The sequence below is a fragment of the Cyanistes caeruleus genome, chromosome 8, assembly GCF_971803275.1.
Source record: "Cyanistes caeruleus chromosome 8, bCyaCae1.hap1.1, whole genome shotgun sequence".
NCBI classification, from domain to species: Eukaryota; Metazoa; Chordata; class Aves; order Passeriformes; family Paridae; genus Cyanistes; species Cyanistes caeruleus.
In genome coordinates, this window is record NC_141708.1 from 15565110 (window position 1) to 15592700 (window position 27591).

At 39.3% G+C, this 27591-nt stretch overlaps 1 protein-coding gene and 1 long non-coding RNA gene across 43 annotated transcripts in view; one reads left to right on the forward strand and one right to left on the reverse strand.

The window, feature by feature from the left end:
* The first annotated feature begins 4171 nt into the window (after positions 1-4171).
* LOC147651891 (uncharacterized) lies at positions 4172-15234 on the forward strand. The gene is made up of 2 exons (XR_015289761.1): positions 4172-4661; positions 13957-15234. It is a non-coding gene; the product is annotated as an uncharacterized LOC147651891 (long non-coding RNA).
* A 9084-nt stretch (positions 15235-24318) lies between these two features.
* Positions 24319-27591, reverse strand: part of CPEB3 (cytoplasmic polyadenylation element binding protein 3) — a 77235-nt gene continuing 73962 nt past the window's right edge. For all 42 annotated transcript variants that reach the window (XM_086899566.1, XM_086899550.1, XM_086899548.1 and 39 more), the window contains 2 exons: positions 27160-27341; positions 24319-24602 (listed from right to left, as the gene is read on the reverse strand). In XM_086899566.1, the coding sequence (XP_086755692.1) occupies positions 24375-24602; positions 27160-27341 (410 nt within the window). In that variant the 3' untranslated portion in view covers positions 24319-24374. The remainder of the gene's footprint in view (positions 24603-27159; positions 27342-27591) is intronic.

Consider the following 27591-nt stretch of genomic DNA (forward strand, 5'->3'; position numbering starts at 1 on the left):
AGTTCCTGATTCAGAACCTCTGACTTGACTATATTCTGGGCTGGAAGGAATGACTTTGAAACACTGTACACATAATGCTGCTTTTCAACGAAACCTAAGGACTGCTTGAAATTCTACTTTAAATGAAGAACTACTGTCTGCAAAGGTGCACCAGGTCTGCATAAACACACCTTGTGCAGTGTCTGTTTTACTTAGTTTAACTAAGAATTCAGTCTAGCAAGACTGTATTTTCTCTATGCATGTTATCTTTGGAATTCACTTAGGCAGGAAGCTGCTTGCTTTCTGCAAATTTACTTGTAACTATTGCAGGTTTTTAGGTTGTTTTTTTTATCCTTCTCCCTAGTGCTTTTGAAGTTTTTTTCCAAGCTTGCTGAAAGCAAAATTACACTGCATATCCAAGGTGTGCACATAGTGATTTAGTTTAACTCAAATTAGTTCAAGTTGAATCTTTTGCTTTAGTCCATTATTTTTTAAAATCTTATATTTTACCTTAAGATAACCAGATTTAAAGACAAATGCTTACATTTACCATTAGTGGTATCCCAAACTTTCCTACTGTCTCATGGTTCTTCTGCAGGTTGTAAGGCAAATAGCACACATTTATAATTAAGCCTTAATTCAAGCAGAAGTAGGGCAACTTCTAAGCCATATTAGAAACTCTGGGGAACTTCTAAGATGAAAACATATTCACATACCAAAGCTTTTATTAACGTGCTTACAAATGGTGAATAATATATTGTTAAATCTAGCTTGGTGTGCATGTTAATAGAGCTTTGGCATAGGGCAAGCTTTAAAACTTTTAAGGATCACAGCAGTAACTGACTTGTGCTAAGTTATTTGTAAGCAAAAGCTTGGAACATGGAGTTCTTCCTTTAAACCAGGCAGAGAGATGCTTTAGAGTAAAAATTACTTGTAAAATCATATTTAAGTGAATTACTTTCAAGGACATTTCTCTGAATATAAGGATTTTATAGATATGATAATCCATCTAAATTCTTTCAGTGGTCTGTTAAAAGACATGACCTCTGAATTTGTGTTAGAAACCATTTCAGTTGTCTCCTTATTTTAGTAGCTTCACTAGTTCTCCAGTATTCTCTACAGCAGGTTTGGAAGTACCTATTCAGTTACACTGTCTGTTTTTAAGGCCAGCTCCCTCTTCAGGAATCAGGATTTAGTTGATACTCTGGCAGCCAGACCAGACTCCGGGATTCTGCCCAGCAAGCAGAAGCTTCCTTTGGTTGTGAGACTGATGGCACTACCCTCTCCAGTACAGGAATGCCACTCCCCTCCTGGGAGGACCATACAGCATCAGGGTAACAGAGCTCTAACTTCACACTGACAATTGTGTGGTCTTGGATGTCACACCTGCCGTGTGTCTGCACAGGCAGAGTATGAACCCTGAGGTAAGCTCTGTTGGAGCAAACATGGTGCTCATACTGCCAAGTCCTCTCCATTCATAAGCCTTATGCAATAACAACAAAACTTTAATTTGAAAACTTTTTTCTTCTATTTCTAACAGGTACCTTTAACACAAAGAGTAGAAGGTCTGTGCCAAACTCCTCTGTATCTTTTTTCCTTGGCCAACAGCTAAATACACTATGCATACACTGTGCATATGCTACAGTAGATAGGCAAGAGACAATAGAGTAAGTTGTCCTTTGCCAAGGTTAAGACATTTTTATTAACTTCTTGTAGACACTGGGATCCAAACTTGCAACTTTACATCTCAAGTTGTACCCACCAGCCTTGCATTCTGCACAAACCAGCACACATGGGTTTAGGAAATTTGCTAGGCTATCCTTCCTTAAGGCTATCAAACCTTTAAGTCGTATGTTCAGGATTTCTTCTGTTTTCTTAGCTCAGTCATATGGATTAGCTAACTTGGAGTTGGGTGTCTGAAAATTTATGAAGTAATTAATAATCAAAAATTCTTACAGATGATGATGACTTTCAGTATTTTCTTTTAAAGTAAAATTCAGACCAGGATTTGCTAAGCTGTTTAAGGAATTCCACATACAAAAGGAAAACGATTACTGCTCAATTTCCCTTTTCAGATGACAGAAGGAAGTTGAGCCAGAGAGCAGAAAATTCAAACCCATAAATTCAGCCTCAGGTGCAAAAGCTGCAGGAATGGGGAGAAAGGAAGGATACACTGCATCCTGCCAAATGGCTGTTCCAGGGACGCAGCAAAGTGAACTACTCTGCAGTTCAGTGAGAAGCTCAGAAATAGCTGAGCTATTGGAACATGCTGGCCATGTCTCCAACACACTCTAGTTCCAGGGGCCTTTGCAGGGCTATGCTGTGCTCTCCATGCCAAGGCTGTGCCTGCCAGAGATTTCCCATATGTCAGGGTAATTACATTTCAGTTTATGCAGGCTGGGTGCTTAGATACTCCATTGAGAAAATGGGAATACTGCTCAGTGTAGCAGCCCAAGTGGATCATGTGGTTAACTTGTGTGCCTTTTGCTGCTATTTCAATGTTAGCTCTCTCTGAGTAAATACTGTGCTCTCCAGATACACATTTATGTATTCTGACCCTGTTTCTCATGACTCATACTGCACTTACAGAGATTTAATTATCAATCACAGCCCAGCATCTGAGAAATAAAGCCTTCAAGTAGAAATCTGTAATGGCAAGCCAAAAGAAGAGCTAACGCAGATGTTAAAATCTGCTTTTGCAAGAGCAGAGCTTGAAAAAAGTCGTTTGAATTTGTCATGATCTCTGCTGTAGCCAGAGAGGGAAGACATTAAAAATACATCAACACATTCCAATTTCTGACTTTCTTCTGAATCAGAGCTGCCTCACTTAACAGCAAAACTGACTTTTGACTTTATATTACCAAAACAAGTGTGCCTTTAGGAAAATGCTGCACTGTATTCTGATCTATTTCTCCATGCTGCCCTTGTCTCCACCCAGTCCAATTATAAAACACTTCTGGGACACTTGCAACTGTTCATTCTTGGCCTCTATTTTGCAAGCATCATCACTCACAAACCACAACAATCTTGTCAACTAAACTTTAGGTACTCAGGTGCTATTTCATGTTCATTTGGACATCTGTATAAATACAGGCAAAGTACTTCTGGGCATAAAATCAAAATGCAGCCCATGCTCATATTCAAGGGAGTTTTCAAGAGATGGCAGAGGAAGGAATCATGCAGAATAACAAAACCAGCAGTAAGTGCCAGCCCACCAGTGTCTGTCTTCATTTATGACTAATTTGAAATTCACCCACTTAAGCATCATATCAGTTAAATTATCAGTTCATTTGCAAGCAGGAAAGGACAAAGTGGCAGAATCCAAAGTTGGTACTTCTGCTTTCTTTGCTGCCCTGGTGAGAGCTGCAAGATGTGATCAGCATTTCAGGCTTCTCACGGCCGGCACAGTCAGCAGTAGTTAATTATTGTTTATAAAATGCAGAACTCTGTGTTCTCACAGTTAGAAGTTGCATCACTCTTTGGCTGTGCCTATTATTTATCAGCTGAAGAGCAAGGCAGCAAACAAATCAAGGAGAATGAAAAAACACCAAAACCCATGACAGTTTACATGGGCTGTGTAGGGGCAGGGAAAGAATGGAGGAGGAAGGACATGGGACGCACTTGCCGTCAGCCTATTATCTCTGGCTCTGTTTGGTTTATTTCTCCCAGTTTCCTACTGTGCAGTATTTTTGCCTCCAATATAGATGTGGTCACAGCTGGCAAAGCCACCGCAGTACTGCTGTGGAAGAGATTAGAATGCCTTACCCCTGGGAGCCTGGTGTGTGCTGCTTCATCCCCTTCCCACTTTACACAGGAAAAGTAGCTCTGACCACCACCACAGGAGCCTGCTGTGCCAATCCGAAGGGGAAAACAAACGAGCCAGATGCAAAGTTCAGCTGAGTTTCAGTGGCATATGGCTACAAACACCCCACAGCTTCTTGCACCTGCACAGAAACCTAGAGAGAAACTACAACCCTTCCTCACAAGCTAAGGCCCAACAGCAGCCAGCACTGCCTGCACAGTCATGAAAACATGGAATATCCTGAATTGAAAGGGACCCACATCGAGTCCAACTCCTGGTCCTGCACAGGACTGCCCTGAGAGCCCCACCATGCTCCTGAGAGCAATGTCCAAACAGCTCTTGAACTCTGTCAGGCTTGGTGCTGCGACCACTGCGCTGGGGAGCCTGTCCAGTGCCCAACCACCCCCTGGGCAAAGAACCTTGTCCAACAGCCAACCTAACCCTTCCCTGCCTTCATGCCCTCGCTATCCCTCACTTTCCAAATGGCGTAACAGAAGAAAGGGCCTCAGAAGCACGAGGCTCTCGCTGCTCCTCGGGCTCTGCCATCGGGGGAAGGGGATGGAGGGACGGCCCCTCGGTGCCTGTGGGGCCGCGCTGGCTGCCGCGGCTGCCGCCGTGTGGGATCCGCGCAGCTCCCCGCCCTCAGAGGTCCCACTGATCGCCGCTGCCCAGGGCGAGCCGGCCTCAAATTCCATCTTCCCGTTTCATCCCTCTCCCGTGTCTGCCTTGTGAACCCCAGAAACTTGTGAACTTGTGAACTCCCCTCAGACCCCAGAGCACGGCTGGCAGGGCTGGGGGTTGTGCAGGCCCCGGCAAGGTGGGGCCCGGGTAGGTGCCTTTGCAGAGCGGCTTCACCTGCGGTATTTTGGATTCCTGCCAGGTGAGGATCAGCCGGGTTTGGGGCCGAGTTGTACACCTCGCGGATTTTTCTAGTTATCCAGCCAAGGTCTCTAAAGGCAAGGAGGGCTCCTCTCCGTTTCGGTAGTCTGCTGCTGATCTGTCAAAGAGCAAGACTCGCATCCGTGGCAGAGATGTATTCAAGGCACTAAATGGCTTCTGCAATTATTAGATGCCTTTATCAGCTTTGCTTTGGCACTTAATCAGCCGCAAAAGCTATTTATTGCCTCATAAACTCCTCTGCAGCAAACATTATCCTTTAATTAATCCCTGAAAATTACAAAGGCTGATGAGCTAACCCCTTTTTCACACCACCCAGTTAAGCTGAGGAGAATTTGTTGCTGTTTTCCCCTTTCATTTTGTTTTTAGACGTTTGTCAGCTGTCTCAGTCAGAGAGCTTGTTAGGACAGGTAGTAGCAATTTAGCAGCATGTTCCAGGTAAGAAATACCAGCCAAATCACTGAGCTGTGAGGATTATTCACAGCTGAGAAAGTTAGGAGATGAGTAAAAGTTAAACCTTAATTTAACTCACATTAAAATAGGAAAGGCAATCTGAACAGCATGTGGCTACAGAGTTAAAGGATGTTACAGACCCATTAAAAGATTGGGCTGGTTGCTAATTAGGATTTTTTGAAGCTAAGGACACAATGGCAGAAGTAGATCTCTTGCATATTGAGAGACTTCAGATGCTTTGCTTTGTATATCATTAACTTTTGTATATCAGCACTCAGAGGAATTCAAAGTAACTGAAAAGCGTCAAGATCTGTCTGTGTCTGCCACAGCTCGATACCTCAAGATTTCCACTAGAATAGAGTTTTGTAATCTGGATACAAGTCTTTTATACATCACAGACATCAAATGTTGCAATTTCCACTAAACCAAACCCATACCCTCACCAGACTCAGACATTGGTTTTAAAATAAAGCAGTTCACAAAATAACAAAATATGTTAGGCATCACTATTTAAAACTTTTATCTGACCTTATAAGAACTAGAATTATAGCTGAAAATTCAATGGTCTTATGTAAGTGTGTAGATCTACTTTACAGGGGGGTGGAGAGGAGCAAGAAACATTCTCCTAAATATTTGAGTTGGCAATGCTGAGTCCTATCTCTTTGCTTCTCACGGATGACTGATAATTGTTGTGGAATTACCATTGGCTGCTCAGAAACATGATTTCAAGAGAGAAGGTGTTTTATCCAGGTCAGTTGCTGGGTTGCAAAAAGGTTTTGGGACCATGTAATCAGCCAGTTCTCTGCAGAAGTGCAGAAAATGTTTCATGAACGGTAAATTGTATTTTAGGAAGTACCTAGTGATGCAGGTAGTTAAGGTAGAATAAATTTGGTAGGGGACTTGAAGTATAGGAAGGGAGGTTGCTCTAAAAATTATTGCAACAAATTTCCCCATCAACATTTCCAAAGCAAATTTGAAAGGGAAAAAAGAAAATCTCTTGTGTTTGGGAAATGGGAAAAGAGAAAGAGAAAACTGGAAAAAAATTTTGTCTTCCATGTCTCTTAAAGCTCTTTATTTTTCCTCATCATCGAAAGAAAAAGCACAAACTAAACCCACAAAAACCTCAACCTTGTTCTAATCCTAGTTCACAGCTGCTAGGGAATTTACATCTCCTGTGGCAGGTGTTAATCATGGTGAGACTAAAGAGCAGTTCCACTTCAGTGAGTCTAACTGTGTGTTAGTAGGTGGTAACATAGTCAGGACTCAAATTATGAGAGATTATGTTTTCAGAGATGTGTTGAAAACCCTAACCCAGCAATTATGTTTTCCAAAGTAGTCCATTAGTTACTGCTGGAGACATCCTGCATTGGTGAGTGGTGTGTTCCTGCTGCCTGAGTTTCTGAGACAAAAATAGGGGGAAAAAGATGAAGTAGGCGAACACTGTTAAAGCAAAACTTTGGAAGCTAGAAAGTCTGAGGCTTTACATCCCAGGAGGAGGTGTGGTGAGGTGCAGCTGATGCAGCTTTTTGCAGGGTTAGATGGTCCAACAGCCACCTTGCTGTACTGCTGGAGAGTGGAGGGCAGTGCTCTGCAGCAGCCCAGCAACAGTCCAGTTACCTACTCTGGTCCCAGGAAGTCACACAGGCAGTGGGACACACTCCATGCAGCAGGAGAACCTCGGTACCTGCAGTCCACAGCTTCTTGAAGTGATGGGAGCCACAGTAACAATTTAGAGTTCATTGGGAGTCAAAGTGTTAGTTCTGACTCAAGATGCTTCTCAATTAACTGTGGTAGTGAGAACACATGCTCAGGAGCAGTGACATTCAAGACTCCCAGGTCTGGATCTTGGCCTTTACCTAAAGACTAGGCCAAAGGTCCAGACCTGTGAGTAACCTCACGTGAGGAAATGCCAGCAGAGGTCCCTCAGTTCAACAGGTTTGGTGTTTCTATGCATTAAGTTGCAGCTTTCTCATATGCTTGTAACTTCCTTTCTGAGCAGTTTGGTATTTTTGTCATGCCTAAACCAAAGGGTTTGGACTCAGGAATAATGTTCCTCATCCTGGTTGCATAACAGAGCACAAATGCCAGCTGCTGTCCTTATCTTTTAGAGCACAGCTGGAACACCAGGGGGAAATGGAAGTCCCAGTCCTATTTCCATTTTTATGGACTGGAGTGATTGTTCAGTGATGTTAGTGTAAAGGCTTGCAACCCACTAGGATATGAGTGAATTTGTGTGGGATTTCTTTCATGCTGAAACTTTTCCACAATGCAACACAATCTGAAGTATCATGGGGAGTAATGAATGTTACAGTGAATGTGTAAGGATATCAGACTGCTTGCTCTAGTCTGGGTTTTAGGTGCTTCCCTATGGAAGAGAGACTGTGATTGTGTCTCTGCATCACAGACTATTCATTTTATGTATGTCAAAGCAAAACTTCCTTTGGCTGAAGTGCAAAAAAAAGTCCTGGTAATGTAATTTCTACTTACCTACACAACTTGAAAAATATTCTCTTGACTCTCTAAGGGATACAGAAAAAGAAAACAAAGAGAAGGGATTTTGTTTCCCCCAAATTACATAGCATCACACAATTTTCTATTAATCTTCTTTTCGGTGTAAAGAATATCCCTATCGTTTCAAAAAGATGACAGCATGCTGCTCAGTGGGCCAAAGGAATGATAATGCACTCTTAGAGCATGAGGAAATAAGCCTTGTTAGCTCTTCTTCCAAGAATAAAGCTGAGCAAAAAGGTTACTACAGGGTTGAATCCTTTGGAGTAATTCATCAGATCTGTTTATGAGAGCACCACTTTGTTATCATTTCTAAAAAAGAGTGGTTGGATCAGAGCAACTGGAAAAGTAGAAACAATCTCCGCATATTAACTCAGAGCTTGCCTTAAGAGTCCTCTGCATCACTGAGCCCAGTCTTGCCCCACCAGAAAATCTACCAGCAGGAAGCTGAAGGTGAAGTTTCTGTGAGTGTCGTGGGCAGGGATGGGGGGGCATTGTCTCCTACAGCTCCAGCAGCAGTGACGTGCAAGAGGCAAAGGCAGAGCTGCTATTCATGCTTTATTTGGTACTAACAATGCATTTTAACCTGCCTAACAGAAACTGAGCCTGGCTGAGTCAGAACGGTTGTGAACTTGGATGCCTGAGTTGTTCCTAATGTCTGAGCAAACCTTTTCTTCCAGCTTCTGCCGATCTGATTTGCAATCCAAAGGGGTTTGTGGAGTTAACCTAAGTGCATTGAATAGGTTTTGACTAATTCAGTCTCAGTTGGAAATGAGTATGTATGTAATGTGATATTGCTGAGAAGCAGCTTCTTCTATTGTGCTCTTTTGAGTACAAGTTTTGTTTGAATGCTGCCACAGTCCCTATTGGACATCACAGCCATGTCTTTGGAACACTGACCTAATAAAATCCACTGCTGGGGATAGAGACCAGTGAAATGTGAAATGTTCATAAGCTCTACACAACACGGTCCTTTCAAACAGACGTCAGACTTTCAACCTCAGTGAGAAAGAACCAGCAATTAAAGCTCCTTATATCCTTGTAGTTGTTAAGCATAGGAATTAAATGATGCCAACATGTGTTCTCTACAATGGAGATGGAGGCAGAAAGAGATCATCATATTAATTAGTTTTTTTCTTTTTGAAAAAAGACTGACTTTATTGAGTATTACAAGTGAGACCAGTGCATTCCTGACTGGCTGTAAGATCTCAGACAAATAATTTCTTTTCCGTCCTTCTGTTACTTTCATGTGCTCATTTTTTTTTTTTTGTACTCAGACTGAAAGCACTTCAAGACAGAATCTCACTCTGCCTTATGTAATACCAGGCCTAACAAAGCTGTGCTTTGCTTTAGACACTGATGAAATATAAATACTTTAAAAGACAGTTAACAACACTGACTTTGAATGGAAAGTTACGGTCTGGTCTGAGAAAGAGGAATCTTTATTGCTGTACCCTATCTGCTGATGAGTATTCTCCTGGAAATGAGGAGACTGGAATTTTTTGCAAACATTCTAAATGTTCAAGATGCTTTCAGAGTTGTGGCTGTGTCTGAAAGAGCTGGAATGTGAGAGGTTAAATTGTATTTGGCTGAAAATCAAATTAGCTTGATACCTGCATGTCTCACTACCACCTAAAGCCTACAAGAGGTTTAGTAAAAATTAAAGAACTCCTTGTCCTAAGCAGACAACTGTGATTGGTTACAAAACTTAACCATCAAATGTCTTAAGGGGCACAGGCTTGACAGTGTGGTAATATTAATGCTGTAAAACAAATCAAATTAAAATAGGCTTGCCTTTGAAGAATTATATAAATTATCCATTCATTCTTTTTTTCCCTATTATTTTTTCATAACAGCACCTGAGAGTCCAGTCAGCATAAAGAGCAAGGCAACATACAAACCCTGCCATAAAATTCTGCTCTTCCTCTGAAGCACAGTTAATCTTAGGGCACAGTGAGAGGGGCAAATTAAGTTGCTTAAGAGATGCTTGGTTTAACTACATTTTATGACCTTTTCTTCTCCAGAAGTTCTTGTCATGTCAGTTCTACCAGCTGATCTACATTATTAATATTTTTTCCAACTTGAGTTTTTTGTAGAGTGAGATTACATTCTGTTGTAATTAGATAGATAAGAGCTGTGATAGTTGGAACTCTGTCAGAGACATAGGATTAAGTGTCCAGGGAGTGGAAACTTCTTAACCATGATAAACAGCAGAAGACACAGCAAATGAACATGTTGATTAGATTAAGTCAGCCCTAGTGTCACAGGTGTGGGAAAAAAGTGCAGTCAGAAATTCCTTTTCACTGAGTTAGTGCCAGTTCTGATGAGGAGCACCTGCAAGGACAGTTGCTGATGCAATTACTCTGGCCTTTAATTTCTTTGTTTTAAAAGCTAAAGGAAGTCCCCCCCAAAATATTTTAATAAACAGAGTGACTGATGTAATCATAGGAGGGTACATTTAAATATAGGTAGAGTATACAATTTGCTTCACCCCACTTCTTCTGTACAAAGCACTTTAAACATAGGAAGTGTGTTAATTAGTAATTAGTCCAGAGATGCAACACAAAAATTGTGGTCTGTGTGTTTTTCCTCAGAAGATTTGTGACTGCCAGAATGTCCCCTGTAATCAGAGAAAATATTTCTGTCATGGGAGTGGTCCAGGTTTAGATACTCTGCTGGTATCATCATGTTGGACTATTCTAATTTGCTTTCTAGTTGACTAACAAGCATTCCTATTCATTTCAAGTTTCTGAGAAATAACACCAGGTCACTAGACCTGCTAATCCTCAAGGCAGGCTCATAATTCACTTACCTTTAGTGCATACATGGGCAGCAAATAATATCTCATAAACCCAGTAGGTCAGGCAGATCTTTACAGTCTGTTGTATGCCTGTTGGGTGGTTGGGAAGTTCGGAACCTGCCCGGTGTTGAGGGCAGTTAATGTTTTCTTACTCAGCAATGCAACTTCACCAGCACTAGCTGAGAGGAAGTGGTGTGGACAGCAGCACACCTGAGATCTTGCCCTTCTTTAGCATGTGGGAATGTCACGTGGAATTCACACCTGTGTGTCCTTGCAGTCATCTAATTTTTCTTTCTTCTTTAATATGTTATTGCAACTGAAGTTCTTCTTATGAATTGTGAGAAAAGATGGAGGCTTGGTGGTGGGAAGTGAAAGTGCGCAATGCAGGTCCGCAAAAGCTCTTGCTCTTCAGATTTTGGTACTCTTCAGGCAGCTACTATACAGTGACTGCTTTGCCAGTGCAGGTAGTTCTGGGTCTGTGCAGAGGCACCTTTAGGCAACTCAGCCAGAGCATTCAGACAGCTTCAAGGTCATGCAGCAGCCAAGCAGGAGCTTTCAGGAACAGTTTTGGACTTCAATTTTTAATTACATCTCTTTGTTATTTTTTTTCAGTTTGGTTCTACAGTGAAATTTGATTAAGACAGTACTAAAGGCTTTTTTCCACATCAACAATTTCACCTTCAAAGGCATTTGCAGCTGTGACCTCAGATATTGTCACTGTTACATGTATTTCTCCTCTGCTGACAGAAGGAGGAATTCATGTTCACTGTTCATAAATAGGATCATGCCAGAGAACATCCTGACTCTGTGTGCAATCTCTCTGCCTGCAGTCTGTCTGCTCGATCTGTCAACCCTGAATTTTCAGCTCCCCACCTGATTTGAAAAGGGACAGATATTAGTTTTTCTCTGAAATGAACTGCTGAATTAACAACTCTCTCATCTAAGGGCCACAAATGGAAACGAAGGGCTAATTCCCTGTGCTTAGCTCTGAGTTATGTGGCAGGCGCTGTGAGCAATACGTATGATATTCTTAGAAACCATTTTGATGAGGTGTCGTTACATCAGCTGGGAGCAAATGCATATGAAAGGCTCAACAGAGAAATTTCCTTCAGTCTGAGGTTCATGTCCTCACTCAGAAGTGGGATTTGGAATCTGCTTGTCCTGGGTGTCATCAGAGTACATTTTGAAAGCACGCACACAGCTGTCCAGAAATCTGAGAGGATTGCTGGCCAGCTCATTTGTCTTTATAGGTTACATCTGGCTTTGATGAGCTACACATGCATGCATATTATCTTTGTCCAGGTGGACAAATATCTAGTTTAATGTTTAGCAATAGGTCCTTCATAGCCTTTCAGTCAAGGGCTTCAGTTACATATTAATGGCACAGGTCTTTGTACAGTTTCAAGAGCAGGAACATTGGTATATGCTGGGGTAGGGAATGTTTTGGCTCACCATGTCAGATATAGCTGTTGGCCCCAGTTTGGCAATTACTTCAGTGTCCATGTAATTTTAAGCACATAAGTAATTCCAGTCAGTCAGGCTTGTGTTTAAAAGTGCATTGCTGACTGGGGAATTTCTGGCTTATATAGCTGTTCAAATGTTGGCTCCCGGGAGTCTTCCTCCAAATTTAACAACGTTTCTGCTTTACTCTCTCATGGTAGTCAGCACAGACAGCAAATCTGCTTTAGCTTCCATCCTGCAATACTCTGTCATTTATGCACTGGACAGATACCTTGACTGGAATAAATGTGGGATGGTTTACTTGAGAGGCCACACAATGTGGACGGCTGAAGCTGAGACTTGTTATTTAGGTTGCATGAAAGAGGAACACAGACAACTGGCAAAAATTTTACACACACTTTTACAGAGTTGGTGTTTGTTCCACAAAGTTTAGAAGTAGGGCAATACAGAATAAGAGCCAGGAGATGTATTGGAAACAGAATTGCTTTTGCACCAGGACTGGGAGAGAAATGTGTAAGCTCCTTTGAACTAGTACATGAAGCTACATCAGCTCCATGCTATACATGAGATAAATATTGATCAGGGCAGTGTGGGGAAGATATAGAAGCTTAAATCTTGAGGAAGAGGAAGGACTGTTTGGGACATTTGTAAGTAAGGGAAATATATTTAATATAAATATATTTAAATCTAAGGTCCTTGTCCTGATTCTTTAAAAAAAAATGATCCTTCACTGTATTGCACCATAACCTGTGTGTGATGGGGTTTCTTCTTTCGTCTGGGCAGTGATTTTTTTTTTAATCTTTTTTTTTTTTTTTATTTACTTGTACTAAGAAATGTCTGCAGGCCATCAGCCATTTCCCCCTTGGCTGTGGAAGAATGAGCCTGTAATAGGAAGACAGTGCTGCCCTACAGTGTAGTCCTCTCTCATCCTTTTTAATCACATCTTTTCCTTGAAGAGCAGCCTGTCCTGTCTGGCCTAGGTCAAAATGGGAGAAAGGCAAGATTTCCCTGGGAAGCTTTTTTTTCCATTTACAGCTAAGTGTGTAACTTCACATCAGAATTGGTCTGGCTAAATGAGTGCCTTGGACACCACCCTCCCCACTACATCCTAGCTGACTTCCTCCTCTTCAGCTCTTCCTCCAGCTGGAAAAAGCACAAGTAGCTGGGGCCTTCTGTCAGCTGTACTGACAGAACTATGGTCAGCAAATCCACAGCTGTTCCCAGGTGCACCTCAAATATCTCCAAGCAAAGCAGCAAGAAGTGAGGTTCAGTTTATGACACATTTTCCTGGCTACTGTAGAATAAATGGGAGCATGCAGCTCAGTGGGTTGCATCAGACAGCCCAGTCAGGTTTTGCTCTGTCCTTTCCTCAGCTGTGCACTTGAGGCTTATGTTCATACTTCAGAGCAAGGATGGTCTGAGGAGATGTGTAAGGGTCTAGAGTATGTCTAGGACTCTGCTCGTGGGGAGAGGTGGAACTGAAAGAGGGGTGATACCAGCACCTTCTAAAGCCTCAGAAAGAATATCATGTTCTGTAGATCTAGAGAGAACCGGCATCTTCCCTGATTGCTTTGTCCCCCTGCCAGGGTGAGGCTATTACAAGTAAATGGCTCAGTAATAGGAGGAGCTGCAGAAGGGCCCCAGGAGCCCAAGCAGGTGGTACAGCTGGTGATGACAGGCTCGGTCTGTGGGAACAGTATGTGTGCTGGAGTTAGCCAGGGAGAACCCATTTTAGCAAGAGCTGGGTAGACTCACAGTCACATGGGCTCTGGCTCAGCTGTGCAGCCTGAGCTTTAGGAAGCTGAGAGAACCAAGTTTTCAGAATTTGCATATTGCAGCTGAGTGACTCCACTGACTCCATTTCCTGGGGCCAATAAGTTGTTCTCACAGTCCTGTTTCTGCAAGAATCACAAAATGGATGACAACTATGCCCAAAATTTCTAATCTGATAGCACATTTGGAATTGGTGTGGAAATTGGGCAAAGATTCAGCTTGAGTATTTGATATGAAGTGTTCACTTCTGGCTAATGCTATTTCTGTTATATCTCTCCTTCAGAGCATGATTTAAGAGGACTGTCTGAGAGAAGGGCACTGCGACTTGCTGACTCTGCGTTACCTCCTGCAGCATTTTGAATGCAGCTTAATTCCCCTGTGAAAAGAACTGATACAACCAATCCCCATGAACTCTTCACACTTGACAGAAACACAAGTGAAGAGGGTGATCCATGATTAGGAAATTGGGATCAAAAGCGGACAGGCTTAGCCCAAACTGTTTTGCTTGGGGGCAATACTGCAGCTTATAATACACAAGTTAATTACTAGAGAACATCCTTTCTGCAAGTGAAGGCAGTTTCCAGAGTGGAAAAGCTGCTATAAATATAGTTCTAAATTCTACTCAAACTAGGTTAGGAGAGCATAAGCTTGAGTAGTACTTAGAAGAGTAAAAGGAGAATGTCATGTAGTGTTGTCCTATTCCTGGCATCACTTCTCAGTGGAAAGGCCATTGTCACCTATCTGCCCTCATATGTCATTCAGAAACTACAAAGAAATCAAACACAAGACAGAAATGATGATCCTTAAGATCCTTTTCCAAACAAAAGTGGTTGTCCTACTTAAAGGCAGTGGCAGACATCTTCAGCTCAGGGCTTCAGTTGCTCTGTCAAAGGCAGACTGAGCTATGTTTGTGTGAAGAGTCCTTTTGTGTGTCACAGCTTCTGTGTTAATAAAAGTCTAAACTGCAGAAGAGGTTCATCCCCACACTTTGCTGCTTTTCCTCTTACTTTATACATGTACTCTACACTCTATAGGCTCTGTTCAGTGGAGCAAAGACTCACAGGATGGAGGTAAATTTAGGGGTTTCTTCTAATAAGTTGTGTAAGAATAGTCTGACAAATGGAGAGGATATCACATATCTTCATTTTCCTTTGTCTCATACAACCCCCAGTTTCATTTAGGATTAGATGTCAACAGCCATTACACAGCAGGGAGTTAATTACAGAAGTTACTGGGTTATATAACAGTGTAAAGATTTCCAGACTCAGTAAGTCATATCTCCTCATGACCAGTTTTTTTTCTGGCCTTCTGGCTATATAGTCTATACTAAACCTTTTATCAGGGCAGTAATTGAAGTAGTATTACTGAAGGAATTGTAGAACTGAAGTTCCCTGGTATCTGATAGATTTTTCCAGAACAAAACATTAGCAAGAGACCGTCACAGTTTGTCATGTTTATATCCTATTCTGCTCTGAGTGTAGTGCTTTCATTACATGGCCATAAAGTAATGGTACTTCTCTGTCTCTAAATTTTCTCAACAGAAAAGTGCTAAAACATTTTATTTCTGGATTTGCTTTTTTGTCCTTTGTAGGATTGGGGTGAGGGCATGGAGGGGTGTGAGGGGGTGTGATTGCATTATCAGTTGTTCTATGTTTTGCCTCATATAGTGCAGGTTCTTCAGCACTTCAAGACTAGAGACATTTTTCTCTGTGTGGCAGATAATTTTTTTTCAGTGCTTGTTAAAGTATGTATTTTCTGCTGTTTGGCATTAATATTTAGCATCTTTGAATAGAATCTAATATAAGCACCTAATGTACACATTTAAAGAAAAAAAGAACTGAGAAAAGGAAAAAAAAATCAAGGTCTCAAAGCTGAATCTACAAATTATGCTGGTGATGGTGAATTTGAGCATCACTGTGTTTAATTGTTTAGCTTGTGGTGGCCACAGCATTATCCTGCTCCTTGAGTTAGGCACCTGTAAGTAAATGTGATGCAGAGATACTCAAGCTGCTTTAAGATGGCTGTATTTAGTTGCTTTTCAGGGTGGTTTATCACAGAGAATGTTTTATACTCACGTTTTCAAACCAAGACAACTCACAACAGTAGTACTTACTTGCATTACTACATACCTGTGACTGGAGTAAGGCTTTTGCTTTCTGTTCCACTTTATATAAAACAAATCAAGTTTCTCTGGATGAAGAGGGTGGAGCATAGGAATTACTTACTAACTGAAAGACTTGGACCCACTTGGGAGGGAGGAGCTGTTGGTTCTGGTTTCTGCCCTGAGTTCAATGTAATCAAATACTTTTGCTTATTTCTGTCAGTGACTAAAATTTTCCCATTTACAAATGGTAGCATGCAGGTCCAGCCAGAGTAAAAAAGGTAGAGGCAGATTGCTCAGCAGGACATTTCTGGCACATGTGTCTGTGCTGTGATTCTGTGGGCCCCGAGCACAACAATATGCACAAGGCACGGCTGGAGGTTTTAGCTACATTTTGAACAGGATTTTGCCCATCTCCTAGAATTTCACAGTTGTTATTTGACTCTGACTATATTCTGTAGTCTGAAAATGAGATTAGAGGGGTTTTTGTAACTCTAAAAGGCAAAGATTTTAGAGGACAGAGGAGGTCATGTATCTTTGCCATGACTTCTGGCAGTATTTTGCAGAATTATTTTGCATATGAATTGTACCAGCTCTATCTCTCTTTCAGACTTTCATTTCAGTGGGTACACATTGAAGCTGGCAAGGAAGTCAAGAAGGTGTATCAGAGGGCACAATCTTGTTACATATAATTTTATGAACAACCACTTTGATTATTTACCTTAATGGTGATGTTTATGCTCTTCCAGAGACCATTCTTCTTCACTTGGTAGATAGCAAAATACATATCACAAAATAGTAAAGAGTAGTTGCCACAACCCTGAGTAAATAGGTTTAGTTCTTGCTCCATAGTGCAGGAAATTTTGAAAAAGAAAATAGTAAAAAATAAAGATATCCCCAAGTGTTTTGACCACTCAGGCTATTGGATAGAGAAGCAGAAATACACCTCTGTTCTCCAGTGTGTCAAACATGATAAATACATTTGCAAGTGCTTTCTGTATTTAGGCCTGCAGGCAAAAAAAAAAAATAAAAAAAATACAGGGGAATACCCTGAGAATCCAGGTAGATCTTGGGTTATTGAACAATTGAGAAGTATTATAACCCAAGTAGTTTTATATATTCCTGTTCACAAAAACATAGGCCCAAGCAATGCTAGGGCAGCAGCTTAAAGGGGATTTTAGGAAGCTGGTAGCAAATAAACATCACTCAAGCTCCTAAATGGAGACCTGGTTTTAGTGATTTAGCCCTGGGTGCCTCCCATGGTACTCAAGTAACGGTAGGCACAGACGTGGGGAAGCTACTGAGCTCTGGCTGGGACAGCACGAATTCTGTCCCAGCTGTTGCCAAGGGCCTGCCTTTATTGACTTTATACTTGCTGATAGTTTATTTCTCCTTCAAAAACAGGAAAAGGGGGAGGTTTCTGGATCTTTATCATGTTTCGTTCTTTAATTGCTGTATGAGCAGTTTGTCACCCAAAATAAACTGCAAAAACTTGCTTGCCCTGGGGGAGAGGGGATTCATTTGAACAGGCATCGTTTGTGTAGCTGGTGCATCCAACTTCATCCTGTGCTTATAATGGAATTGTGTGCTATAAGGGTTTTGCAAGTAGCTTGTAACATTTTTATGAAAATAGGTTACATAGGTTCCTTGTTTTAAAACCCATTTCTTGGTTCAACCCTGGGAGAGAACACAGCAATTCTCCCCCTGAGTGCATGGTGTTTATCTTTTGGTAAACAGAAGAAAGCAGATTATGGTTTTTAAGAGCTAAGCTACAGCTTTTCTGCAGGTCTGTGTGAGGGGGGACACGTTGCTTTGGTGCTTTGAGTGCAAAAATGTTTAGCTTGTCTAAATAGGCTTAATACAGTTCTGTTGTCACATAGGTGACTATTTTAGTTCAGTTTAAGTTTGCCAAAATAATATATATCAAGCAGAAGCAAAAAAGGCCATGCAGACTTTTGTACTTCAGTCCTCTGGTTTAAATTAAGTTACTGCAGCCCTTTTTTAGTGCAGCCAAAGGCAGAGGTAAATGCTGTTATCAGCTGGAGAAGGGAGTTGTCAGTATCAGTGTACCTTGCCAGCAGCAGGGCTGACTTTATCACGAAGGGAAGGATTGGGGATTACAAGGTCTAGAGGAGCTGCACTTTTTTCCACAGCTGTCCTCTTTAATTGAGGCGGGGCTAAACTCAGACTGCTTTTTGTTCAGATGGTCTTGGAATATTGTACAGTGAGAGGCTATACTTAATTAAGCAGTTAATTGGAAGGTGTTTTTAAGAACTCCCTTCTCAAATTTAGCTCTGAAGTAAGAAGTTCACAGCTACTCATACATTCATTCAGTCCAGGAATGAATAGTACAGATCACTGCCTTGTAAAAGCACTTCTCCTGGCAGAGCAGTGAGACCATTTTCCTGCAAGTTACCATTATTCAGTACCAGTTTGAAAACAAGTCAGCCTGTAATTTCTAGTGCTGATAGTTCCAGCAGGGCTCTTGAGCTGCATTTATGTAGACATTGAAAGAAAGCAGTGACAGACCATGCACTATTCTTGAGGCTTCACTTGTCCTGACATAGAATTCACATTTTTTCAAGGAAGTGTCCTGTGGCATTCCAAAGAGCTGTATTGCTGAGCTTTAACTGTCTCCTATTCTTAAAAAATAGACTTTTACAAACTTCTATTGCAGTGCTTTTTTTCTTTTTTTTAACTGATCAGTCTCATTTCTGCCTGCAACCATTGTTAAATTGCTAATAAAAGAGTGCAATGTTAGCCAGCAACTTTTCTTTAGCTCAGAGAAAATATTTCAACAATTCCTTTTCCCAAGGCACTTGATTCTACATTCCAAGAAATATTTCTATGATATATGTATATGTATTTACATTCAGTTTACCATAACAAGTACCTCTTTAAGGTGGCTTTTCCATTTTTGAAAGAACACATAAGTGAACCATATACTTGCATTATTAAGTAACTAGAAAAGACAGTTTGTGTGCATATAAGGTGTGGCTTTGCTTAACCTTATCTAGTAAACAGTTTTCCACTACAAGACTTGGGGCTTTTGTATCTAGTTTACATTCCCATAATGCATATCCCAGGATTTCCTTAGCATGTGCAAAGGATGACAAATATCAGTACTTCATACAACTATATTTAATAAGTTATTACAGAAAAAAATAAAGTCCAAACTACAAAGTTTAAGCAGTTGTAAGCAATAGCAGCATTGAGCTCCATGTTTAGTCACAGTACTGCAGTTCCATACAAGCATTAGTCCAAGCCAAAAAGGAAGAAGCCTTGTTAGAATTACTAGCAAAAAACAATCTAAGAGAACATGTAATAAAAGATACAGTACATTTAAAATTAGTTGAAAAACAAGTACAGAGATCTTAGCTGTGAATGCTCTAAAAGTTATGTCCATTAGTTTGACAGTAAAATTACAAATATCTAATACTTTATACCCCAACAGAACTACATCCAGGAAAGAAAAAAGAGCAAAAATTATCTCTTGTTAGCACCCTGGTTTTCTACTTACTGATGAACTTTTTGTCATGTAAATTTGAGTGTGTCAGAATTATGTGACCAATGTGATTTCTGACCAGCTACCCATTTGGGGTATAGAGTAGTCACTAACATGAATATAAAATACTCCGTGGTATGATAGAACACTATAGCAGCAGAGATTAAGAAGTTTGTCTGTTTAAAAAAAAAACAAAGAAAGGAAGGAAAAGAAAAAGGGTTTAGCTGACATCATACAAAGTAGCATAAAAGCAACTACATACAAGCCAGATTAAACAAAAGAGACATTTCTACAAATCTGTGACTAATCTTTCACTCATACCTTGCAAGTAGAGATGTCACAATACTGAAATATTAACATGGGAGCTTTTCCCAGTTAAGCGCCTTTTTTTTTCTTTTTTTTCTTTTTTTTTTTTTTTTTTTTTTTTACTACTCTAACAGATAGTGAAATCAGCAAAGTTATTTGCTAACTGCATATTTGCAATACAATTTGTTTTAGCCCATGCCTTGCTAGCAGGCTATAAAATACAAGCATGTTGGCAGAAATATAAGCATAAACTTTGTACCACTTAGCAGGAATTTTTTTATTCCCTCTTCATTCCTTAATCTCCTTTGTTTGCAATTTGTGTACATTCCAACCAGTAGTACCTAATTTGAGTCTAAATTTTACTTCACTATTTGATCTAGTCTATACATTACTTACAGAACTGAACACACAGAGGATACACAATAGACCAACTCTGGGCACGTTTCTTCCCACAAGTCACGGACGAGCCACTCTAACACTCGAGCAGAAGTTAAGTCTAAAAGGTCATCAGCAACTTGTGGAAGCGAGAGTTTTGTCTAGAGAAAGTCATTGTATGCCCTGTTTACGCAACACCAGTTTTAGTCTGGATTGTGTCAGGTGCCAGAACAGTCACTGGCTTCAGGAAGGGGTTTCTTCTGGCTGCATAGGGAAACAAAGGTGATGGAAATGGAGGTGAAAAGTGTTTTGATACTGGCCCTTGGTATTGCCAATACAAAAGAAAAAAAGGACAAAGACACAAGAGAGGCAGAGAAGAACGGAGAAAGACAAAGAAGCTGAACAGATGTTCAGACGTGGTGGCAATATGAGTTACTGCATTGCTACCAGGGGATGGACAGAGTATTTTGCATTAACTTGGCAGCTGCCACCCACGTGGGGTGGCTGGGTTAGGAAATGCTGTGGGCACTGACAGTCTGCTCCACGCTGCCACTGAGAAACGCATGCAGAGAGGGACTTGTGCAGGAAAGGGGCAATTTCGTTAAATAAATAACACGGTGGCAAAATACAATGAAGAATATATATTTTAGGAGGTTCAGTCTAAGGCTCTCGAAAAGAGAGTTTACCGAGTTCATGACAGGAAAAGTAATGAAGAATTATGCTGAATGGGCAGGGTCAAAAACCCATTGTTCAATAGATTTAGTTCCTTATAACGGCAATAGTATTTCATCAACACTGGTGGTGTATAAATCTAGACAGCGAACTGGTACTGTGACATCCCTATTATCTCCCTAAATCATTTTGATAAAGGAAAAGGCTTTTCAAAATATCACGTTTTTTCTGCTTCATTCTGTCATTTTATTGCCCAATTCTTTGTTACAATTTTCCAATCACTTTACATAACCAACCATTTTCATCATTGCCACACTATTGTAAACCACATCAGCAAGTTAATACATAAAGCTTTGCATTTCAAAAAACTAGACACTTTAGTAACAATATTACAAAGATTTTAGCTTCAAAAATAACTGAAAATGAAAAAAATAAACTTTTAAAGAATCAGCATCATAAAATTAATTTATTCCAAGTAAAAATACAAAATAATATTAATGACATTGACCAGATATGAAAGTCTCTCCCAGAAACAACTATATTAATGGTTGAGAAAGCACTCCTTAAAGAAAATACGAAATAAAAATGAAAAATATGTAAATATGTTTAATTTTTTTCTTAGCAAAAAATCTTTCTAAAAATAACAATGAAAATTTGTCTCAGTACAAAGGCTACATTACTATTGAAAAAATACCAGCATGAAGAAAAGGTACATATTTGACAGTAGAAAAATGATTTTAGTGAATCACAATGTCTAAAGTCTGCAATGAAAATAAATCTGCAATAAAGATTTATGCCTTTTTTCTTTTCATTTTTCTTTTTTTTTATACAAACAGTACAAACAGTATTGCACATAACAACAAATAGTCGAGGTTAGGTTAGCCTTCAAAAAAATCGACTAGTTCAAGTCTCACATCAGAAAAGGCCACAATAGGACCTGTTGTACCCAGGGGCTTCTTAGTCAAGTTGCAGTTCAGAACTCCATATTTTAAAAAATAACTTTTTTTGAAGGACCCTCTTTTAATATAACATATTAACAACTCAGGGGCACACTCATTTACAAAACAAAAGGGAGCATGTCATAATTTAATAAACTAAAAAAAGTTCTCTTTAAAAAAATACAAACAGAAGAACTCTCACAATTCTGGTCAGTCGTGCATAATCACACTTGATTATAAATATACAAATTAAGGGAAAATATTTTTTCACCTTCTATTCACAACTTTCAGCACCAAATGGAGTTTGTGTTTACACCTGTTCTTTATGATGATTTTGTTTCAGATTTTATCCAACATTATGCTATACTGTACATTTTCCAGCTTCTCTCGCTCTCGCTCTCTTTCTCTCTGGGAGTATTTTTCTACATGAAAGAGGGGTATTTCTTCAAAAAGGTTTACTTCTTTCACATAATTAGGTAGACTTCTGTAGGTTAGCTATGATCTTTAATATTACAGTTATAAAGCTCTAACTTCTTCATTTTCAAAAAAACTCAAATAAGCATGAAAAAAATAAAGTTACCCATCTGTTAAATCATTTTTCTTGCAGAATTAAATTAATATATATTTTTCTGAATAAACTTACTTAGAAAATATCATTTTCTTTCCTATATTTCAAAATTGAGGTATTGCAAAAGATCATGTCAGTCAGAAAGCATGCCTTTTTCTTTAAAAAAAATCATCAGCCAACTGTTGAAAACTGTCTAGATACAAAAAGTAGTGCATAACAAAATGTCTTGTACAGATGAAAAAAAAACAGAAAAGACACCTGGGCTGGGAAAAGCAATATCACAAAACCGCCCAGAAGTAACTTCAAAAGGGATAATTATAATAAGCATTTTAAACCAGTAAAAAACTATTTTTTCTTTTTTTTTTTCTCCAAAAACAGAAAAAATCCTTTCAAAGCCAATACTTGCAACTAAACATTGGGAAAACCAACTTACTAAATTAGACACAACGAAGGACATCACAACAAACAAAACCCAGAACATTTAAATCTACTATGCGGTGTCATATCCAGTCAGATTGTCCCCAGAACTGCAAAAACAAAGGAGGAAAAAGAAAAAAAAAATAGTGTACACATTCTCACAATCATTAGTATACCAAGTGTATTTATATTTATATGCTATCTGCAGCCCCATAGCTCATGCTAAAAAAATGTCCACTGTGTTAGCAGGTCTTAATTGTATTCAAGCTTCACAGGATACATCCAGGGATTAGAGAGATAACGCCACGTCCACAGAGCAGACATCTCATGTTACTTTTATATGCAGACATTTCTTTAGCACCACTTTGTTTCCTAACTTTCTTAAATGTGCCTAGGTTATTAGTTTGACAGACTATCTAATTGGTAGTGTATGTACGTCAGCATGAGCTCTTTGGTATTCTGGACAAGGTCTGCAGCTACGTAAATGATGCAAGCATTAGGAGAGAGGTTGTAACTAAGAGCTCATTTCTGTTTATGTACCTGTTATGAACTGTCAAAAATGTGTAATGTCAGATACAGAGGCTTTAACAGTTAAGTTTGATCACAGTACTAGACATAATCACTTTACTATATAAAATAAATTGCACGATATATAACAGAGCACCGCAAAGTACTTCATCTACCATCCACAAATTTTTTTTAAGAATATCCTACAGCTAGTTTTTATATTTGTTGTAATATAGGTCATTCTGTAATGGGCTGATCCTAATTTCAGAAGCATTACATTTACTGAGGCATGCCTTCCTCCAGTCAGTAATCAATTTTTTTTTGTTACTGAGCATTTTGTAGCCTACGTAGATTCATAATTTGTGCATTGTGGGCAGGTTTTATATTAGACATATATAAAATTTATTGCATGCAGCAACCTGATTAAGTAAACATGCAGTCAAAAAATATTGACCTTCCTTGGAAGCTTTTCTGTATGCTATACTGATCTCCTTTCAGCAGCCATCACTATTTTAATCACATATTCATTTTTAATTGATACCCTAGCCTGAATAGAGTATTATGGTATTAGTAATACCATTTTAATAGCAGCAAAAGCTATTGCAGCATACATTTACATAACACTAAAAGACCTAACAGAACAAAACAAAAAAACCCAACAAAACAGAACAAACAAAAAAAAAAAAAAACCCTCAGCAAAACAAAAGAAAAAAGTCTGATCCAGCTTATGAGGTATCATCCTTACAATTCAAAATCGAGAGCAACTAAAGGCTTATTTTCTTTAAGGGTTATTACTATTCTAAATGACCCAAACTAATGATTGCTGAATATCTGTTTAAGTTTTTGCTACATCTGCCACCTACTTGTGAATATTACCTTTGGTAAGTCATCTGCTAGGGGCAAGTCTAAATTTCTGAAAATAAGTGCATGCTCCAGTTTAAAAATAAAAATAATTATAATTACAATAAAAAAATCTTCATCACATACACATCAGCCCAGTGAAGACTGATGAGAATGGCAGTCTACATAATGTCACTAGTGACAAGTCTTGTGTAGGAAATTAAGGTACCAAGCAGATGTTTGTGTGAATCAAAGTGCAAAATCAGTACAGTTACACTCTGCCGGTTTGTATTATACTGGACACTGAGTTCAGTAATGTGACTGTAAATAATAATAATAGTAATAAAAAGACCCATCTTCATTTAAGTCGAGGACGAATGCACAGATTTCCAGAACACTAAGCCCTGAGGCAGCGCTCTCTTTTCACTCAATTTTATTGACTCCAGTACTTCTTGCTGGGTGCGGCCGGGGTTCAGCTCCAGCGGAACGGGACGTGGCGGGGCCGGTCACCTCCCTCCTTTACCAGTGGTTTGTGGAACTCCCGCCCAGCACGAGAGTGTATGCTGGCCCAGCAGTATTCACAGTAATACTGCAAGCAGGTAACGTTGGCACAAAAGAATGGAGCAAATTTTCCACCACAGCGAGTGCCCTGGCATTCGTCACACATCTGATCATCCAGCACATATGGCTTCACTTCCACCTGCACCAGGGACAAGAAAACAACTGTAAGAATATTTACAGTTTTGCTAAGCAGGAACACCAATATTTTCATTATTTCTGGCTCTACTGAAGGGTTTCAACTGATGCAGGATTAACCCAAGAGGTCGGTAGTTACATTTTCATATCATGCACCTTACCTGTCAGAAAATCTCAAGTAAGAAGGGTGTGCTTTCATAACTATTCAACATTCCTTGGAAAAGCTGGGTGTGGCAAAGTACTAAAATGGAAGTACAGTAATTTTTTTTTTGCAAAAATCACCATCTAAAGATTATTAGCTCTTGAGGTGCAATAAAATTTCACTGTAGTTCCAACTAGGGCCTTGCCATCAATTAAACAGTCTGGAGAGCTGCTGACTTTTGTCCTACAATCAGCTGTAAACAACTTGGGGCTGGAATGCCTTTAGTTTTTAAAGCATTTGTGCCAAACACAGCAGGACTGACGCATGATTAGGCACTTGCAATAATGCTATTCCAGATGTTGAATATGTTCCTATGAACTGTGCCTACACATTTAACTTGAGTGTTCATTCATTCTAGGGAAACCATGAGTTCATGCATGTCTAATTCTTACGGCTCTCTGATGCTATTTATAAAGTGGTTTAAGTACAGTCAACTGCACTAGAAAAGACAGAAAATCTTGAAGTATACATATATTATAAATAATTTTGCTGTAACTGTACAAGTGCCAGTCTGGCACAATTTTTATATTGCAAGGAAAACCTGACTCTAGTAACAACACTTAAATACATAGAGATTTAAAGAAACATAGAATGAGATGTTAAGCTGAAAGATGAAACACATTCTACAAGAAAGCTTTATGCTGAATTTACTTCAGCTTATCCTGATCACACTTCAACAAATGTTACTCCTTTGAAGTAAAGCTTATATAGCAAGATACATTTCTTGCCTGAAGAACAGCTAGGGCTGCCAATCTATTTTTTTTAATTACACCCTGCTACTAGTATTGCATGGAACAAGTCTGAGTAACTGCCATTTTGAATATCAGATGCCGTATCACTAAAATTAGAAGCATCATGTAAAATAAAACAGCACTGTCTCAAATAAAATTGGAAGAAAGCAGGTCCAATGTCCAGCACATCTCTAGATCCCCACCTACTCAGATTTCTCAAGCATGAATTGTGAAATAATTTAAAGAATGTTTGCTGTACAGTTCAGGGATTTCAATTTATTAGATTTAAAAATTACAATTTAAGGATTCATTAAGAGACTTCATACATGTTCTTCAAACTCACACATAAATCTGTTTTTAAAACAGATAAAAGATATTTAAATGTCCCTAAATTATCGGTCCATCAAGTGAAAAAAGAACAGATGAAAAAAATTACTAGCTAGTCACATTTGGTGGCTTTAGCCTAAAGCTTAGAAAGAACCCTCTAGCAAGCATGGCTCATATACAAATCTCAAAGGGTTCAACATGTGGTTGACTCCAAAAGTAATCTTCTCAATCTCTCTGTAAGATTTTTCAGAATCTAATGCATAAGGAATGTTTAGGAATAGCCTTGTCTTAGTTAATATAATATGGTGTAAAGCACCATACACAAATTGTTTGAGGACTTATAACTCTATGACCTCCTTGAAACGGAAAAAAGTACAATTCAGATTTGTAAAGACAGTCAAATAGTTTGAACTTTGCAGCTGTGTGGCTTTATATGCATATTGCACATAACAGACACAGTCAATACCTGTTAAACTGACTTCTGAGGAAACCATTTACACATGGATTAAGGAAAAAACAAGCCATCCCTGTCAGAAAAATACATAGCAGCAGTGTATGCTGTGTGTCCTTTTGAATATTCTAAATGCAGAGCCCTCAAAAATAATGGGTGTTGTTTGTATGTGTAATCAAGAGGTGAAGACAGAAGGTCTAAAGGAAAAAACTAATTTTGGAAAGTAAGTAATGCTTTCTTTTAATGTGTTCAAGTCAAGTTTCAGTGACTACTGTAACTTCACACTTGAAAAGCCCTTTAGGGTTTTCATATGTACTGAACAAAACCATCTCATTTCACCCCCTTCTGCTTATCAAGCATCTCTTGGCATTTGGCTTTAGTTAAATAATTCTCGAGACTTTTGAGGTCAGCATTATCTATTTTACTTACAATAAACCTGTGCTTTAGGGACCTCAACTCTAGACCTACACTACTGACAGAAAACGGTCTAATGATAGCAAAACCGTCAGAAGCTACACAAGTAGTCACTAAACAAAAAGCCACTGATGCACAATGAGCAAACATCTAAAGGAGGAGAAAGAAGCTGGGAAATGCTATTGAATTTGACCTATGGAATTCAAAAGAGAACCAAGGACAAATGAGCTTACAATCAAGTATTTTCTGGGTTTAGCACTAAACAGTTATTTAAGATGTTTAAAGTATTTTTTTGCTCTGCTTTAGATGATTAAATAAGCTTTTAAAAGACTGACAAATGTCATCTGAGGAACAGAACTTACAGTGCTAATAAGGATTTTTTAAAATACCTGTACAGTTTGATAACAACCATTCTGCTCCAAGCTATTTTACTTACCCGTTTATCAATGTCATTGTGCTGGAGCTGGACAAAGCGAGCACTGATAGCAGCAATATAGCTCTGCTGATTGGAGAAAGCCACTCTGCCAGCACCTTTTGGGTACTTCAGCTCTGGGTCTGTATCAATGCCAGCATAGCAGACACCTCCATATAAACGGTCCATAATCATTGCCAATTCAACTGCAAGAAGTCAATTGTTAAATACAATAGATTTAACATAAATAATGGTGTTGCATTTGGATTGTTGCATTTAAAGAAGCAACATTTGCCTTATCAGACATGTCTTCCAAAGTCTAAAATTGCAAAATGAAATGCAGATTGAATCAACCTTATATGAATTATAGTAAAATATAAAGGAAAAAAACAGAATCTGTAAAAAGCTGATGTGGCTGAAGTATGAAAAAAACGCAGAGTTATGTTGTTAAAGTAG